The sequence below is a fragment of the Ovis canadensis genome, chromosome 17, assembly GCF_042477335.2.
Source record: "Ovis canadensis isolate MfBH-ARS-UI-01 breed Bighorn chromosome 17, ARS-UI_OviCan_v2, whole genome shotgun sequence".
Classification (NCBI taxonomy): Eukaryota; Metazoa; Chordata; class Mammalia; order Artiodactyla; family Bovidae; genus Ovis; species Ovis canadensis.
The window spans coordinates 46,903,006-46,920,767 of record NC_091261.1 but is presented as its reverse complement, the minus strand read 5'-3'; the positions used below and the strand labels follow the sequence as shown (position 1 = coordinate 46,920,767).

The window sequence follows — 17,762 nt, the reverse complement described above, 5'->3', positions numbered from 1 at the left end:
TATTCTCTGGAACTCTTCATTCAGTCACTCAACTGAATGGATATCTTTCCCTTTCTCCCTTGCCTTTCACTTCCCTTGTTTTCTCAGCTATTTGTAAAGCCTCCTCAGACAACCACTTTGCTTTCTTTTATTTCTTTTTCTTTGGGATGGTTCTCGTCACTATCTCTTCTCTGATGTTATGAACTTCCATCCATAGTTCTTTATGCATTCTGTCTACCAGATTTAACTCCTTGAATCTACTTATCACCTCCATTGTATCATCATATGGGACCTGATTTAAGTCATACATGAATGGCTTAATGGTTTTTCCTACTTTCTTCAGTTTAAGCCTGAATTTTGCTTCCCTAGTAGCTCAGAGGGTAAAGCATCTGCTTGCAATGCGGGAGACCCAGGTTCAATCCCTGGGTCGGGAAGATCCCCTGGAGAAGGAAGTGGCAACCCACTCCAATATTCCAGTCTGGAAAATCCCATGGATGGAGGAGCCTGGTAGGCTACAGTCCATGGGTTTGCAAAGAGTCAGACATGACTGAACGACTTCATTTTCTTTCTTTCTTTTCAATAAAAAGCTCATGTTATGAGCCACAGTCAGCTCCAGGTCTTGTTTTCACTGAATGTATAGCGCTTCTCCATCTTCCGCTGCAAAGGATATAGTTAACCTGATTTCAGTATTGACCATCTGGTGACGTACATGTGTAGAGACGTTTTTTGTGTTGTGGCAAATGGTGCTTGCTATGACCAATGAGTTTTCTTGATAAAAATCTGCTAGCCTTTGACCTGCTTCATTTTGTACTCCAAGGCCAAACTTGACTAATACTCCAGATATCTCTTGACTTCTTACTTTTGCATCATACCAATCTCCTTTATGAAAAGGACATTTTTTGCGGGGCGGGGTGGGGTTAGGTCTAGAAGGTCATGTAGGTCTTCATAGAGCCATTCAACTTCAACTTCCTCAGCATTAGTTGTTCAGCTTAGATTTGGGTTGTTGCGATGTTAAATGGTTTGCCTTGGAAACAAACAGATCATTCTGTTGTTTATGAGATTGCACTGAATTACTGCAATTCAGATGCTTTAGTTGACTGTGAGTATATTTCTGATAAAGGATTCTTGCCCACAGTGGTCTATTTATTGTTCACATGATTCAAATTTGCTGTCTCCATCCATTTTAGTTCACTGATTCCTAAGATTCTGATGCTCACTCTTGCCTTGACCATGTCCAGTTTACCTTGATACATGGACCTAACATTCTAGATTCCTGGGCAACATTGTTATTTACAACGTTGGACTTTATTTTCTCCACCAGACATATCCACAACTGAGCATTTTTTCTGCTTTGGACCATCTACTTAATTTTTCTGGCGCTATTAGTAATTGCCCTCCACTCATCCTAATAGCATATTGGACACTTTCCAACCTGGGAGGGCTCATCTTCTGGTGTCATATCTTTTTCCTTTTCATACTGTTTATGGGGTTCTCACAGCAAGAATTGGAGAAAGCAATGGCAACGCACTCCAGTACTCTTGCTTGGAAAATCCCATGGGCAGACGAGCCTGGTAGGCTGCCGTCTATGGGGTCGCTAAGAGTTGGGCACGACCAAGTGACTTCACTTTCACTTTTCACTTTCATGCATCAGAGAAGGAAATGGCAACCCACTCCAATGTTTTTGCCTGGAGAATCCCAGGGATGGAGGAGCCTGGCGGGCTGCCGTCTATGCGGTCGCACAGAATCGGACATGACTGAAGCGACTTAGCAGCAGCAGCAATAATACAGTGAGAATTGGAGAAGGAAATGATACCCCACTCCAGCACTCTCGCCTGGAAAATTCCATGGACGGAGGAGCCTGGTAGGCTATAGTCCATGGACTTGCAAAGAGTCGGACACGATTGAATGACTTCACTTTCTTTCTTTCTTTCACAGCAAGAATATTGGAGTGGGCTGCCATTCCCTTCTCCAGTGGACCATGTCTTATAAGAACTCTTCACTATGACCCATCCATCTTGGATGGCCCTGCAAGGTTTGTCTCACAGCTCATTGAGTTACACAAGCCCCTTTGCCATGATAAGGCTGGGATCCATGCAGGGAATCAAGTAGCTTACCAATACTTGATATTAATACATTAAATGTTAGGTTAAGACCCTGGGTTATAAAGAAGAAATATATATTTTAAAACTGAAGTATAATAAATACGCTTTATTAAATAAAAGAAAATTTCATGTTTCTCCCCTAGCAGGGGAGACAAAAGGAAAAACTGATAGAGCATATAGTTTTTCATTAGAAGGTAAGATGTATTTTTCAGAAAAAAAAGTTATGTTCATATGACTCTTTTTGAACAGTTCTTTCACAAAGACTAACCATTGCAAGTAAGCAAAGTTACTGTTTCAAGTTAAATAAATTAAGTCTTCAAGCACAGTTTGGTTAATATTAATTGTCATTTCTCAGAAAATGACTTTCAACTCTTTCAAGAAACACTATGTGGCATTTCTGTTTTGTTAAAAGTATAAAGTAAGGATATTTTGTATTGATGATTGAAGGGAAGATCAGTGTTGGGATGTTACTTTGCAGGGAAAAGTAATAATTTAAAAACTATGCAAAGAAAGGCCTAAACAATATTCATTTGATATCCTATGAAGCATTAAATCATTATTTATAGTAAATAAATCTAGTTATGGTGGGATGTTTTCCCATCATCAGACCTATTACACCTTGATTTCTTTTAGATAGCATTGCTCCCTGGTGGACAAAATGCCCTCAAAATTAATCATCCTGAAACCAAAATAAATGACCCATTGAATGAGATGATTTATGAATATCCTTCAGAAAAACAGAGAATGTATGCAAAATGGAAGGGGAAAGATAATGTGTTTGGCATAATATAAATTGAGTGATTCTTGGCATAAATGAGAAACGCAATCAGATACATTTTGACGTTTCTCTTGGTTGATGAGAATGGCATCAATGGGTAAAGAAGGATGTTTGTCTTCCTGCTGCTGTGACAGGAGAACATGCATCAAGATCATCTAAAATTGGTTGAAGAACAGAGAACACTTGTGCACTATTGCTGGGAGTGCAGATTGGTTAGGCCATTATGGAAAAGGTACCTCAAAAAATTAAAAATGGAATTACAATATGATCCAGCAATTCTACTTCTGGGTATTACCCGAAAGAAATGACAATAAGATATTAAAAACATATGTACCCTCATATTTATTGCAACATATTCATAATAGCCAAAATATGGAAGTAATCTAAATCTAAACTTCCAGCTATATGATGAATAAATCCTTGGAATCTAATGTGTAGCATACTGACTATAGTTAATAACACTATCATATATTGAAAGTTGTAAAGAGGATAAGTCTTAATCATTCTCACCATAAGACCTACAAAAAATTGTAATCATGAGAAGTGAAAGATGTGCCAAAAATTAAAAAATAAATTACACCTTTAAGTTTAAAAAGAGATCATCTAAAATTGGATCAAGTTGTTTAATGAATTTTTCTTAAGAATGGAGAATGAATATTCTTTCTGAGGGAAAAGTTACTACTTACATTGAAATCTTTACCACTAAAAAGTTATGTAAGAGGACAGTTTGAGGCATCAGATATATTACTTGTAGGGAATATATTTCCAGTAATTTATTTTTCTTCTATAGAGTTACACATTAGAACTTAAATTGTTATATGTTTTAAAGTTTGTCGAAGTATCAGTTACTATTTTTTGTTTATAGTAACTTCCAGAATTTGCATCTATGTATTATCATTTTTGTTTCCAAACTCACTCAGTTTAACATGAAAAATCACAAAATATCACCCACATAAAGAGATGTGATCACTGTTTTTAATAGTGAAAGATCTATTTCTATAGAGCAAATTTCAGCTAATGAAATCAGAAATTTTCCCAATGTGTTCACTATAATTAGAAATTACATTTTATTGATTCATTATTCAGCAATCAATTTGTATTTGTATTGTTAAGTTATATGTAAAATGAAATGAATTAAAATATTTGAAGTGCTTATATTATTAAAGAGTTGCTAGTCAATCATACATTATTAAGTTCTGCATATATGACATTGATATATTGCTGCAAGGTAATCAATAATTATTCATGAGAATACACATTGCCTCCATTTAATTTCAAAAGTGCATTTAAGAAAACAAATAGAGTGTAAATAGAATTGATCTGGTATAATGCAATGGCTATAACATAGTGAGTGTGATAGTCACTCAGTTGCATCTGACTCTTTGCAACCCTATGGACTGTAGCTTGCCAGGCTCCTCTGTCCATGGAATTCTCCAGGTAAGAATTCTGGAGTGGGTTATGTAAAATAACTATTTTTCTCCACATTCTTTTACAACATTTAATTTTTTTAAGAATTGTTGTCAGAAGAACACCTGTCTGGCATTTATACAGCATTGTCATTTGCCAAAAACAAATAAATAAATAAATCTATCCATCTTTCAGTTGACCATTTTAGAGGTGAGTTTTCCTGTCTTTCGGTACTTGGACTTTCTAAGGATTCTAACTATTGATTATGATTGACAAAACCCACAGTTTCATAAATAGCTTACAAATCATTATTTCCCTCAGCAATAGGTTTCTAAATTGAATATCAAAGAGCCTAGGGTTCAGTATGTATGAAATTGTAATCCATTAGAAATACAGTGACTCCGAACTTCAGGTAAAGGTAAGAATCTCCATATCAGGTATTACTAATTGTGCTGGCTACATTTTGTTTCCTGAATATAAAGAAATACAACAATTAGACAAAAGAGTCTCATTAAGGGCCCATGTGTATGAATTATCACCTTACAATTTTACATGATATTTTCATTTGTTAATGTAATATATCCAATGGCCTTTATGAATAAGGATTTGAAGATCAATCTCTCTGTACTAACTGTTCCTGACTAGCTACCTGAACTTGAAGAAGTTAGCTGACCTCAGGAACGCTGTGAGATTATTCTAATGAAGGATATTTGGATATTTAGGAAATGTAAATTAAGAGTTAGAATTTCAAACTTATAGCAACACCCCTTAGGCTCATTGAGAAATATATCCCTGTCTATTTCAGATTATATATGAGATAATTTTTAGTGTTTTCAGTTGCTAATTTTGCAATATGGGAAATAAAGGAGAATCTGAACTCTTGAGTGTTTAAAAATGAATAGAAAATAGTTTGTGTGTGCATTTATGTGCATAAAGACTGCAGGCATCATTCTTTAATGGCATTTATTGTCCCAAATATACTCTTTTAATCAAATCAAGTATGGTCTTGACATAATGATTTCTGTTATTGCTCAATAGTGAAGAAGGTATGTACCATAGGAAAAGCAATTATGCAGCTTACATTTTTCATATACACAAATGTATATAACATAATATTTGCCATACAGGACCTATTTAGAATCACATACTTTTGCAGGATATGTTTTTTAATAGTATAATGACTTTGTTCAATGTCCTTATAGAAGTATAAGCCTTAGCATTTGAGGCATGTAAAGGATTTTTTATGTCACATGTTACGTTATGGTAATATTTACCATAGAAGATGAATTACCTCTGGAGGGTTTAAGTCACTTGTATTTAGTGAACAAGTTGGCATAATTCTTACATATGTCCCTTAAAATAGCACTGTTACATTTGCCATTTTCTATTTTTTCTATTGAAGTTACAAAGTACTGAGCAGTTTGTACATAAATTGGCAGTAGGAAAAATATATGCACTATGACATTAAAGAAAATAATATGTGAATAGAAAAATCCATAAATATCAAGTTTTTGAACATGAAAAAAATACTGAGAATAACAGCATGCTAAATTTACCTACTGTACAATTGGGGATTGGCTAAACAAGCAATGGTCCCTTTTAATAGAATAAGACTGATATTGATCTGAATTACTTTGAATGTGATTTCTCAAAATGAAGACATATTTGGATGATAATTCTTACAATTAACGTGTATTTGAAGATAAAATAAGATAATATATGTAAAAAGCTCAGCACAGTGTCTGACATCTGTTGGATACTTAACAAAAGAGAGATATTAATAATATAGCCTATACATGATTATTAGGTAATTGACTTTAGTCCTTATTGCCCCCAAATGTTCAGTCTTAACAAAATATAAATAGCCATAAAAGGAGAACACGCTTTATTTTTTACACTTCTGAATGGGAAGAGCCAAGAATCTCCACATGAGAAGAGAGGAGGGAATATCTGTGATAAAGACAATTGGATCACTTTGGTGAATGGACAAACGTTCTTTTATCGACAGAAGAGAGTGAAGCCAATGCTGAGGGGCATGCCACAGCATAACCACACAAAACTGTCCACAGTGATTACATCCTTCTGACTGTAATAAAACTTCACACCATTTTGGAAAAGTAAAAACTCAATGAAGTTGACAGAGTTTCTAAGCTATTTGTAAGGCATAGTTGATTTAAATTTTCCTCAAAAACTATTAAAATACTTTCCTGAGAAATAGTGGCAGATGATTATTGATTTGTTGTGATCTTTATAGAAGACATTACTTCTGGATCATATTTAAAAAATTCTCATTGGGTTTTAATGCATAATGTGCTCTATTTTAACTCAGCTTTTAAGTCACTGAAGAACAGCGTGAAAACTGTTTCCTGAAAAGTTTGATCATTCTTTCAGACTCGTGGGACTCTTTATTTCTCTGCTATATTCTTTAATGTAGCTGTAAGGAAGGACCTCTTAAACAACTGGAAACCTCAAAATTGTGTACTGAATAGATTAGTCTTTGTCTCATTTAACAACAGGCCATATACAGATGAAAAGCACTTGAGAATCCATACTAACTATTGAACCAAGACACATCTTGTCAGTTGAATTTCATTGAAATATAATTCTAAAGTTTGAAGATATGGATTAGTATGACTTTCCAAAATAATATTAGAATAAAAGCATGTGAATATCAAATAATCAATTAAAGATAGAATTGCAAGTTTCCAAGCATTTCAATATATGTATACATGGAAGAAATAAGAATTGTTTTTCATTGGATTTTCATTGCTATGTGAATTAATGTAATTTCAGGTCACTGATATCATGAGGTTGGGGTTGGTGTTTCAAGCATAAACAGGCACCAAATGCAAGGAATTAAAAGATTAAAGACTGCATAATTCTTGGCAATGCAATAAACATGTTCCAGCAAATAAGATTAGCAATTAGTCAGGAAGTCCAGAGAATTACTAGTTGAGAAATGTTTACCTAGATCAAATGAGGCCATAGTCTACATTTCAAGTACTAGGGACCAAGAAAAGTACAATATTTGATTTTCAGAATTTTGTTATCTAATAATGGGTAAGACATTGCTTTTTGACTCAATATTTTTCTTTTTAATATTGATTTTAAAATATTTGAAATGGCCATTCATAAGTTCCAGTAATATAATATTGTAAGGTGATTCCTATAACTGTTCAAGAAAAAATGTAGAGTTCTTCTAAGTAGAGCTAGACAGCAAGCCTTGATGTAACTATACATCTCTGATTTATTTTACTTACAATTCAGTAGTCTAGCAGACATTACTTGAAGATTCTGAACCATGTGTCAGCCAATAACAATGACAGAAGTGACAAGCATCATCTTGAAAATTTTATTACATTATAAAAGAAAACATGTTCCCAGAAAATAGTTGAAAAAGCATAATTTTTACTACTTCAGATGATTTAATTTATGTACTCCAAGGCAATAAAGTATTGAAAGGAAAACTATACTGAATTTATTTCAACTATAATGGAATTATAAATATGATTTAAGGTTAATCTGAAACACTAGGCCTCTTTATAAGAAGGAATATGTGCCATCAATATGCTTAAAATGCATGTATCACTTAAATAACATCACATAGCTCCTCTTGGGATAGAAATTTTCTTTTGCAACACAAAGTACAAAACTTTGAGCTAATATGAGTGTTTTGAGGATAAATAAGTGTAATGAATTCATATATAAAATAACAAGATATACATAAGTTTGCTGAAAAAGAACACAGTTTGGGAATCCCTGGAAAGGTAGTCTTACCTAATTCATTTGAACAAAATAAACAGTAAAAATTTTGTAAGTATGGCTTTTCATATTTTTCTGTAATATAAACTCACAGATGATCAAACAAGAAAAAATTGTGTAAATCAGTCAGTTGTGAGAAAATGCACAGAGGAGATTATATTTGCACTTAAGGAAGCAAAATTGGTAACATCAATCTAGCCACCCTCTAAAATGTAACTATCCTTTTATCTTTTCAGGAATACATGTAATCTTTGTATCTTTTCCACAGTTATATATTTTTTATTTATTAGTGTAAAATTCCAAAAAGCTCTAAAAAATATTTTCCTATGCAAAAAGAATGGAATAAAACTAGACAGTTGTCAAGAGGCACATGAAGAGTTGCACAGAATTGCTAATAATTAAACACAAATCAAAGCTACAACGACCTTACACTAATCAGAACAGCAAACATTAAAAAGTCTACAAATAACAAATATTTCGAGGGTGTGGAGAAAAGGGAAACTTCCTATATGGTTGGTGGGAACGTAAGCTGGTGCAACCACTATGGAAAACAGTATGGAGGTCAAAACAATAAAAATAAAGCTGCTCTATGATCCAGCAATCCTACTGCTGAGCATATGGAGCATCATAATTCAAAGTGATACATGCACCCCTATGTTAATAGCACTATTTGCAATTGCCAAGATATGGAAACAACCTAAATGCTCATAGACAGATGAGTGGATAAAGAATATATAAAACAAATATATACACTCTGCCATAAAATGAATGAAATAAAGCTATTTCATTATTTGCCACAACATGGATGGACCTAGATTATCATGCTAGGTGAAGTAAGATAGAGAAAGACAAATGTCATATGATATCACTTATATGTGGAATCTAAAATATGACATAAATGAACTTATCTATAAAACCGAAACAGACTTGTGGTTACCAAGGCAAAGATGGGTGGGTGGAGGGATAAATCAGGAGTTTGGGATTAGCGGACTATCCCGAACTATAAACAAAATAGATAAACAACAAGCTCCTACAGTGTGGCTCAGGGAACCATATTCAATATCCTGTGATAAACTATATGGAAAAAATGAAAAACAATGTACACACACAGAGGTATATGAAATCACTGTGCTATATAGCAGAAATTAGCACAATATTGTAAATCAACTATACTTCAATAAAATAAGTAAATAAATAAACACAGCGCAATTGTGTTTTGCTCCATTGTCAGATTTGAGACTACTACACTTTGGGGAAGGAATAAGTGGGCAAGGATGCCCACAACATAAAATAAGAATGGACAGACCAGAAGGATTAAACTTGGAAAAATCTGTGAAATTTCTATCATTACAATCAGTAGAAGCACACACTAATGGGAACTTTTTGTTGACATATTACAATCTACTTAGATTAATATTATCTCAATTAATGCATTTCAAATAAGAGTCTCTTTGTGGGGTAAAGAAACTTCCTATGTCAGACTAAGATTGACTATGCCATAGAAAAAGTTATCACCAACTTCTAACATGTAAATATATATTTTCCTGCTCTTTCAGAGAAAATATAATGAGATGGCAGTGACTAAATAGTTGGTTCTCCACAAAGCATAGTTTTAAAAGGATCATTTCCTAAATTATAGATGTGACAGAACACCTACTCTTATAGGCAATGGTTGGTGGAGGAATTAAACGAAAACATCTCAGGGAATGAACAGAAAGTTATGTTGAATTTTCCAAAAACACTGTATAAAGAAAGGAAACCTTGACAAATTTCAATTGCCTTGGAGAGTTCCCAAAGCATTCAAAATGACTTTAAAATCATGTTGAAAACTGTGAAGTTTTATTGTTTTTCTCATTTCAATTATACTTTCAAGGTAGCATCAATTTGTTTTTCTTATATACTTACTCAATTGTATGAAACTATGATCTTAAAGTTGTCACTCCTTACCTTTGATTCTTGAACGTTCTTGACTTTTTTCCTGCTGGAAATAAAACAAAAATAGTTCAAAGTTTGTAAGCATTTTCTCAACAGTGTGATATAAAGTAACACTTTAACTAAAGTCTTGTCAAAATATTTCACTGTACGTATACCCAAGAGTCATTGTAACATAATTCTCACTTTAAAGACACATGTCAAATCTTTTATCAGAGCAGTAATCACTGTTAATGTACATAAATGTTTCTAAGAAACCAATACATTGCACAAATGATTTGATAAATAAATACTTAATGAGTAATAAATACATTATTGTGTCTCCAAAATGTCTTGGTCCATTTTATTTAATCCCAACAGATATTAAATCACATCTTCAGAATTTGCTATTAGTGTCTTTATGTTAATTTTATGCTTTTGGTGAGGAAAAATGTTTAATGACAAGCAACGGAGAATTCACTAAAACACACACACACACACACACACAAAGATATTTCAAATGTCTTTCCTTCAGTTTAGCTTAAAACTGTTCCCTGTCTTGCTTCTCTGAGGCTAAAGTTGACAATAATTCTATTATTTATTCGAAGCTGCTTCAGGCAGACTGGTCTTTCAAGTTGACATACTCCTTATTAGTTACCAGGCAACCCCAGAAGAATTTGTTTGCTTTCGAGTTTTTAAGTAGAAATTGTGAACTCTACAACTTCTCAATTAATACGCAGGCAGTTTACTCTGAGTAAAGCTTTCAGGTTCTCAAACAAAAAATAATTTTGAAATATGTTTCTAACTAAAAGTCACACACAGATATGCAGAATTATATGAATGTCAATAAATTTTGATAGCATTTATGAACATAGTAAAAATATGAAAATTATTTTGCTGCAAGTATTCATCCCAGAGTCAGATTGAGAATAAAAATGCATATTGACAGGCTAAACATTCCCTATATTAAGCCCATGCTTGTGTGCCCAGACCTAGTTCTTTACCTATGTCTAAATGCTGGTGATAAACCAGGTCTGATTCATATGATGCATCTTGTGTGGGAAGTGTCTGTGACTCTAGGTATCTGATCAACCTTGGGAAATGGTAGCGCAGCAAGTGTGATAACATTTGAAGATAATCATTGCTAGTTTGATGATTACCAGTCGCCATTAAATGAATTGTAAAATTTTTAAAAATGCATCTTGATAGAAGTATATTCATTGAAACATGCTAACCAAATGTATAATTCTATTAAGCTAATATTTTATACTCTAAATCTCTTAGCCCATCAATACTTCATATTTAAATTCTGGACTGTATTCTGTGAATTAATCATTGTTTAATTATGAGGTACTTTTAATTTAGAGTATATGTTGCTCATTTAAACTAAAATTCTAATAAAAATTATATATATTTATAAATAAATAATAATTACATGCTTTAAAAGTACATTATTGTTTCATAATTACAGGACAAGTTGATTTAAATTTTCCAAATGGTTACTAATGAAAAAATTATCTCTATTTTTCTCCTTCTATTTTGACACTTTTTCATTCATTTAGTCATTCATTCTTTCAGCAAATGTGTATTGATCACTTCTATGTGCCAGACACTGCTCTAAGTGATAAATGATGAACAAAACAAACAAAAATATGTCCTCATGAACCATGATTATTCCATAAATGGCAGTAAGTTCTATATACCAAAAGATATACCATACAAGGTGTAGTTTGGAGTGACTACAATTTTATACAATGATAAATAATTTTGAATAAAATTTTGAGGGAAATGAGAGGATGATCCAAGCATATATCTGGGGAAAACATGTTTTAAGAGAGAAAAACAGTTACAAACTCCCTGTGATACAGCAGGTCTTGACACTGTCAGAAATACCAAGGAAACGTGTGTAACTGGGCAGGCTGAGTAAGAGGAATTTAATACAAAGTTTCAGTCAAGAAAATAGGAGTTGTAGACAGAGGAGCACTGAGGGCATTGGTTAGTGCTTTTGTTTTTGCACTGAGAGAATTCAAAAACACATTGAGGGTTTCTTCTCAGAGGAGCAACACCATGAGAATTACATTTACACAGACTCATTTTGCCTATAGTGAATAGTTTGAACAAGGAAGGGACACAATTAGAGGGACCAATAGAGAAGGTATTGCAGGAATCCTGATGGCAGATGATGGCTCAGAATGGTGTGGTACCAGTGGAGTGGCAAAACTAGTTATAACTAAAAAGGCTTCTGGGTAGAATAAGTGTTGATGTGAGACACAGAACTGATGAGGATGATCTCAAGGGTCTGAGCCCCTAGAAGAATGGCGATATCTCTAACATAAGGAAGATGGCCAAGTCAGAAGCACTTTTATCCTTTTCTGGCTTGCCTTCTGGTGCTGTCCTGCTTTGCGTTTTTCTCTTGTCTGGCTGCTCCTTTTCTGTCTCATTTACTGATTCTTTCATGTGTCCTCAGTTTCTAACTACTAGTTTCCTAGCTATTGAATCCTTATCTTTCTTCTGCATACCTTATTCCTTTGCTCACCTTACCTAGTCTTCTGGTCTTAGGTGCCATATTTTTCCTGAAGATTCTCAAACTTGTATCTCTAGCTAATCCTCAGCATTGAACTTCAGATTCAAATATTCAGCTTTATTTTTGACATCTCTACATGAATAGGTAATAATAGCCCACTTATCATGTCTAAAATTAAACTTTTGATCTTCCCTTATGTCTTTGATCATCTTTCTCATCTTTCTCATCTCTTTATCCTTCTAGTTGTTTAGACACTTACAATAATGCTGTTTCTTAAGAGCAAAACCCTGAAATTTAATGGTTTTGATATTCAACTCTGATTTTACTTTGAATATCACTCTGATGATGCAAAGTAGGATGATGGTCAAAGTGCCTGGAATTCATGGGAGATAGTTCAACAAAATGTATAAATTTATAAATCATCAACCTATGGATAAGTTATCATTCAGAGATTATATAAGCATTGAATATATAGAGATGAATATTGTAAACAATTCAAGAAATAAATAAGGTCAAATCAGGCAGTTATTTTGACAATATCCAGATGGATACCAGATGAACTGACATAGGTGAAAACATTTACTTCAAAAGAAACACATTCTTGGCTTGGAAGTACATTTTAGTTATTCAAGGAAGGAGATGATGATTGACAGGTATATGAAGGGGTAAAAGTGAAATGGGAGAAATGTAATTGGGAAAGAAAAGTCCAGGATGGTGTGTAGCTGAAGAATGAAGGGAAGTCCATAGAGGCATTGTGTTTGTTTTTGCTTTTTTGTCTTTTGTTTTATTTTTGTACATTTATAATATATTATTTATATCAGTGAGAACTGAGAATGTCTAAATGATGGAAGATACAGAGTAGAAACAGAGAGGATTAAGACAAAAGGGAGAGATGATTAGACTAACTTTACAAGGCTACTAAAAAGGTAGATGTGATAGAAAACATGAGTGGGGGGGAATTTTAGTTAGAAAGACAACCAGTTCCTCTAAAATAACCAGTGGGCACAGGAAGACATGGTTATAGGTGCAAGAAATTTGTAGGTTTGATATGATAAATCAAACATGCTTCATTTATGATGATTTATTTTCTTTATGTAGCTGAAGGAAAATCCACTGAATGGTGAAGGAGGATGGTTTGTTAGAAATTTGAGGAGTGGCTAGATTTTAAATGCACTATTGAGTAAAACATCTTTGGTTTCTGAAGTCCTAGTTGATTTTTGGCATCATAAATATACAGTGATACTGATTTAAGGCATTTTAACTCCAACCAAATAAGCTTAATACTCACTGACATTGCATTTATTTATTATTTTTATGAATACAAATTCTCTATTTTGTACAATTTTATATAATTATACTGATAAATTACCAGTGAAATATTCTTAAATAGTCTATAAATGAGAAACTTGTAAGAAGCCTAAATTTATAGAAAATAAATTACCAATTAATTTTATGAACTGGGAATAATAGGAACAGACTTGTAATGTAGAAAGATTAAAAGGATAATATATCTTATTTATTCTTAAACTTGTATTAGACTCTGTCAGTGTAAATATATATATAGATATGTGTGTGCATATATATATATATACTTCAGTATTTTCAAGGTAGTAACTGTTCCAATTCATTTTTATGATGAAAATATTGCATTGTTCACTTGGCAATATATATTTTTCACAATTTTATTGCACAAACTATTACTTCAGATTTTAAATGTTAGTTTTTAAATGTGGAAATGTTAAGAAGGAAACTGAAATTGTTTAATTATGCAATGAGAGGTCAGAAAGATTTGCTATTCTTTCTTCATGATACATTTGAGAAATATTCTTACATTATGAAAATTTAGGTCTCATACATAATAGCAGAAATGCCATTCTCTTGGTATAACTGAATTGTAATATTCTTCCAAAAGATTTTCTGCCAATGTGATCTTATCTTAAAATAAGAAATATATATTTGGCCACGTATCAAAGCTAAATAATAGCAAATGATTCGTGTATTACTTTGTTCCACATCATTTCTTGGAAGAATCCCAAAGTGCTATCTTTCATTTATAAATAGACTCCATGAAATTCTGCTCAGTGGTAGAAATGGGCAAATAGATCCTTTCAGACAGTGTGCTAAAGATTAAAAAAGACAATCTGGGTGAAAGTATGGATTCAGAAGTAATACATGATTGAAAGATACAATTTCTTCAATATTAAACAAAATACAACATAATGAGTAGAACATATCTAAGCCAGGGTAAAATTTTCAAGCTGGAAACAAATTTTCAAGCTGTAATTTTTCAAATGAGATATGGTGGTCCTAAAATATCTAGTCAAACTGAAATACAGCCAAATAACATCAACACACAATAATAAGGAGAATGTTATAACTCCAGAAGATATAATTATGAATGTTTCCTTTCTAGTATTTGAATTTTCATATGACATTTACTAACATCTGATGATGCTTATACCCTAAATAATGTCTTATAATCAAACACTAAAACTGTATATCTGGCCAAAACAGCTTCATACACAATTTGTCCAATTTCTCCCTTTTTGTCGTGAAACACATGCTCTCTGGGAAGAGAAGAAACCATTTAAATGGTGAATGCATCAAGTTCATCATAAAGCACTGAGTTATAATCGTTGGACTATCAATAAATGGTCTTCCTCTTCCATATTATAAAGCTTAAAACACTTTAAGGAAAAGTCATAAACACTATACAGGTTATACCCATGGATAATCTTTTTTAAAATTTGTATATGTATGATACTAGATTAATGAGATTATTTATGCACACTTCGATTAGTATCAGGACTCCCACAGGCTTCTCTCCACATAGAGGGACATAAGAATGAAATGAGTGCAGGTAGAATTGAATTGGTTCCTTAGGAAAGTATACCAATCATCTCTCTGAGTTTGAGATTCTGTACTAAATCTCTCATTAGATATACATGATGATAACCAGTGTATAACTATGTGATAGAAGTAGGGCTCAGCAAGAGTGTAAAAGGCAAGCATCTCCTCTTTTCATCACTTCAAGAATGATAAAGAAAAGTTTTCTAATTTGCTTTTGTTTTTCCTCAGCCCTACATGACTTGGTTTGCATTTCACTATTAAATGAAAGTCTGTGGTGGGACTTCCCTGGTGGTCCAGTGTCTACAATTCTGATCTCCTAATGCAAGGGTCCAATCCCTTGTCAGGAAACTAGAGCCCGCATGCCACAACTAAGAACTGGTACAATCTAATTAAATAAATATTAAAAAAAAGAAAGCCATGATAAGTCCACGCTGCTGCTGCTGCTGCTAAGTCGCTTCAGTCATGTCCGACTCTGTGTGACCCCATGGACTGCAGCTTACCAGGCTCCTCCATCCATGGGATTCTCCAGGCAAGAGTATTGGAGTGGGGTGCCATTGCCTTCTCCCATGCTACCTAGATCATTAACATGATAATATTAGAAAATTGTTTTCTTCTTAAGTCCCCTTTAGTTGAATGGATGGCATAGATTGAGAGGCGATAAACTTCACCTCTTTAAGTTGAGAAGGACTTGCCTGGTGGTCCAGTGGTTAAGACTCCATGCTTCCACGGAAGAGGGTGCAGCTTCCATCCTTGTTTAGAGAACTAAGATCTCACTTGCAGGGGGCACACCCCACCCCCCAACAGTAATAAAATAAAGTTAGGAGGAAGCAAATGCATTTTTATTAATTTATTTTTCTTTGCCTGTAGCTTGTAGTGAAGGACACACTCAAATTGTGTTTAGGTTGATCACGTACTGAGAAAAAAAAATTCTGACATGAACTTTAAGAAAATTCAAATGTATAGAAGTGTTTTACTGGTGTATTGAATAAAGTCCATAATGAATTAACTAAACTCAAAATTAAAAAGTAACAAAAGATAAAACAATGTCTGGTGAAGTAATTTAGCTCCAGTTCCTATGATCCACACTTATTCTTGAAGTAATTAATGTCACCACTCACAAAAGGGGGCTTTATGTGTACATACAGTAGTGCCATAGAAGCTCAGAAAAATGTATGCAAATTTAAAATTATGACCAAATACCAATAGATCCTAATTGTGAAAATAGTCAAAGGATGTCCATATAAATGTTTATGGCAAACATATACAAAGATTTATTAACTGTTGAAGCCTGGCTAATTTAAAATCTTTCTCAGAACTCTCGCCTTCTCTTTGCCTCCCAAATACCAACAAACAAAATTTGTGAGTTGATAATTTGCAGTAGAGTACTGATGTTCAATACAAATTTATTTAACATTTCCATGTGCTAAGTGGTAAAAATATAAAAAACTAAATGTTCTCAAAAACATTCATTAGAGCTATTCAATTACATAGATTGTAAATTCAAGGAGATTGGGAATAGGAGACCATTTCAGTGGAATAATGCAATCCACTGCAATTTTATAACAAATCTATGCTATGCTCTTCTGATGCATGCATACCCATGAACACACAAGCTCCCTCTCCAAGGCCTTCAATACACACATATGCACAACACATACACATGCACAAACATGTACATACTTTTCCTCAAACATATTTTCTTGGTGACAATTTAATTTCAAAATGTCTGGAAAATAAAAGATTATACCAGCAATCATAAAGCAGTATATCTGGCCTCCTAAATCTTAAGTTTATCAGTGAAACTTTAATAAACTGTAATGGTGAATTTTCAGTCTTACTAAGTTTAATCACAATCTTCCTATCTTTGATTTGAGATCACTCCTCTTGGAATTTGCATCGTGTTTCTATTTAATACCCCCTTTCAACAAGCTTCAGTTCCTGAGCATTCCATCTAAAACTGTACCTCCATTACTAAATATCTGATTTTTTAACTTTTTGTTCATTACTCACAGAAGTTATCGCTTTCTATGATAATAAAAGGATTTATATGCACATGATGTGTTCCATTTACTAGAATCTATGTTACTCATGACTTAACTGGCATATACACAGTGTCTAGAATAGTATCCGCAAATGGCACCATTTCTAATACAATGTCTGAAATCTAGATTTTAACATCCCAATGGAGTGACAGGCAAAACCCAATTTATATATATATATATATATATATATATATATATGGAATTATATATAAAATCTAGAGAGCATGGTTAAGGGAGTAATGCATTGTCTCTTAGTCAAGTGAATGGAAGCTTTGTGAATGTGGAGAACTGAGGAATATACAGCGAAGACGTTTTAGTAAAAAGTAGCTGAGCTCTACAGTGAAGCGAAGGGAAGGATTCTCTGCAGTAGATACAGCACGAATAAAGTTAAGAACCTATGAGACTGC

At 33.3% G+C, this 17,762-nt stretch overlaps 1 protein-coding gene and 1 non-coding gene across 4 annotated transcripts in view; one reads left to right on the top strand and one right to left on the bottom strand.

The window, feature by feature from the left end:
- The window catches only part of FSTL5 (follistatin like 5), an 873,413-nt gene that overhangs the window by 764,064 nt on the left and 91,587 nt on the right, over positions 1-17,762 (bottom strand). For 2 of the 3 annotated variants that reach the window (XM_069557499.1, XM_069557500.1), the window contains exon 2: positions 9,976-10,006. In XM_069557499.1, coding sequence (XP_069413600.1) covers positions 9,976-10,006 — 31 coding nt within the window. Of the gene's footprint in view, positions 1-9,975; positions 10,010-17,762 lie in introns of all 3 variants that reach the window. The other variant, XM_069557498.1, reaches the window with a different exon arrangement.
- LOC138423026 (small nucleolar RNA SNORA72) lies at positions 10,822-10,968 on the top strand. Its single transcript, XR_011250128.1, has one exon. It is a non-coding gene; the product is annotated as a small nucleolar RNA SNORA72 (small nucleolar RNA).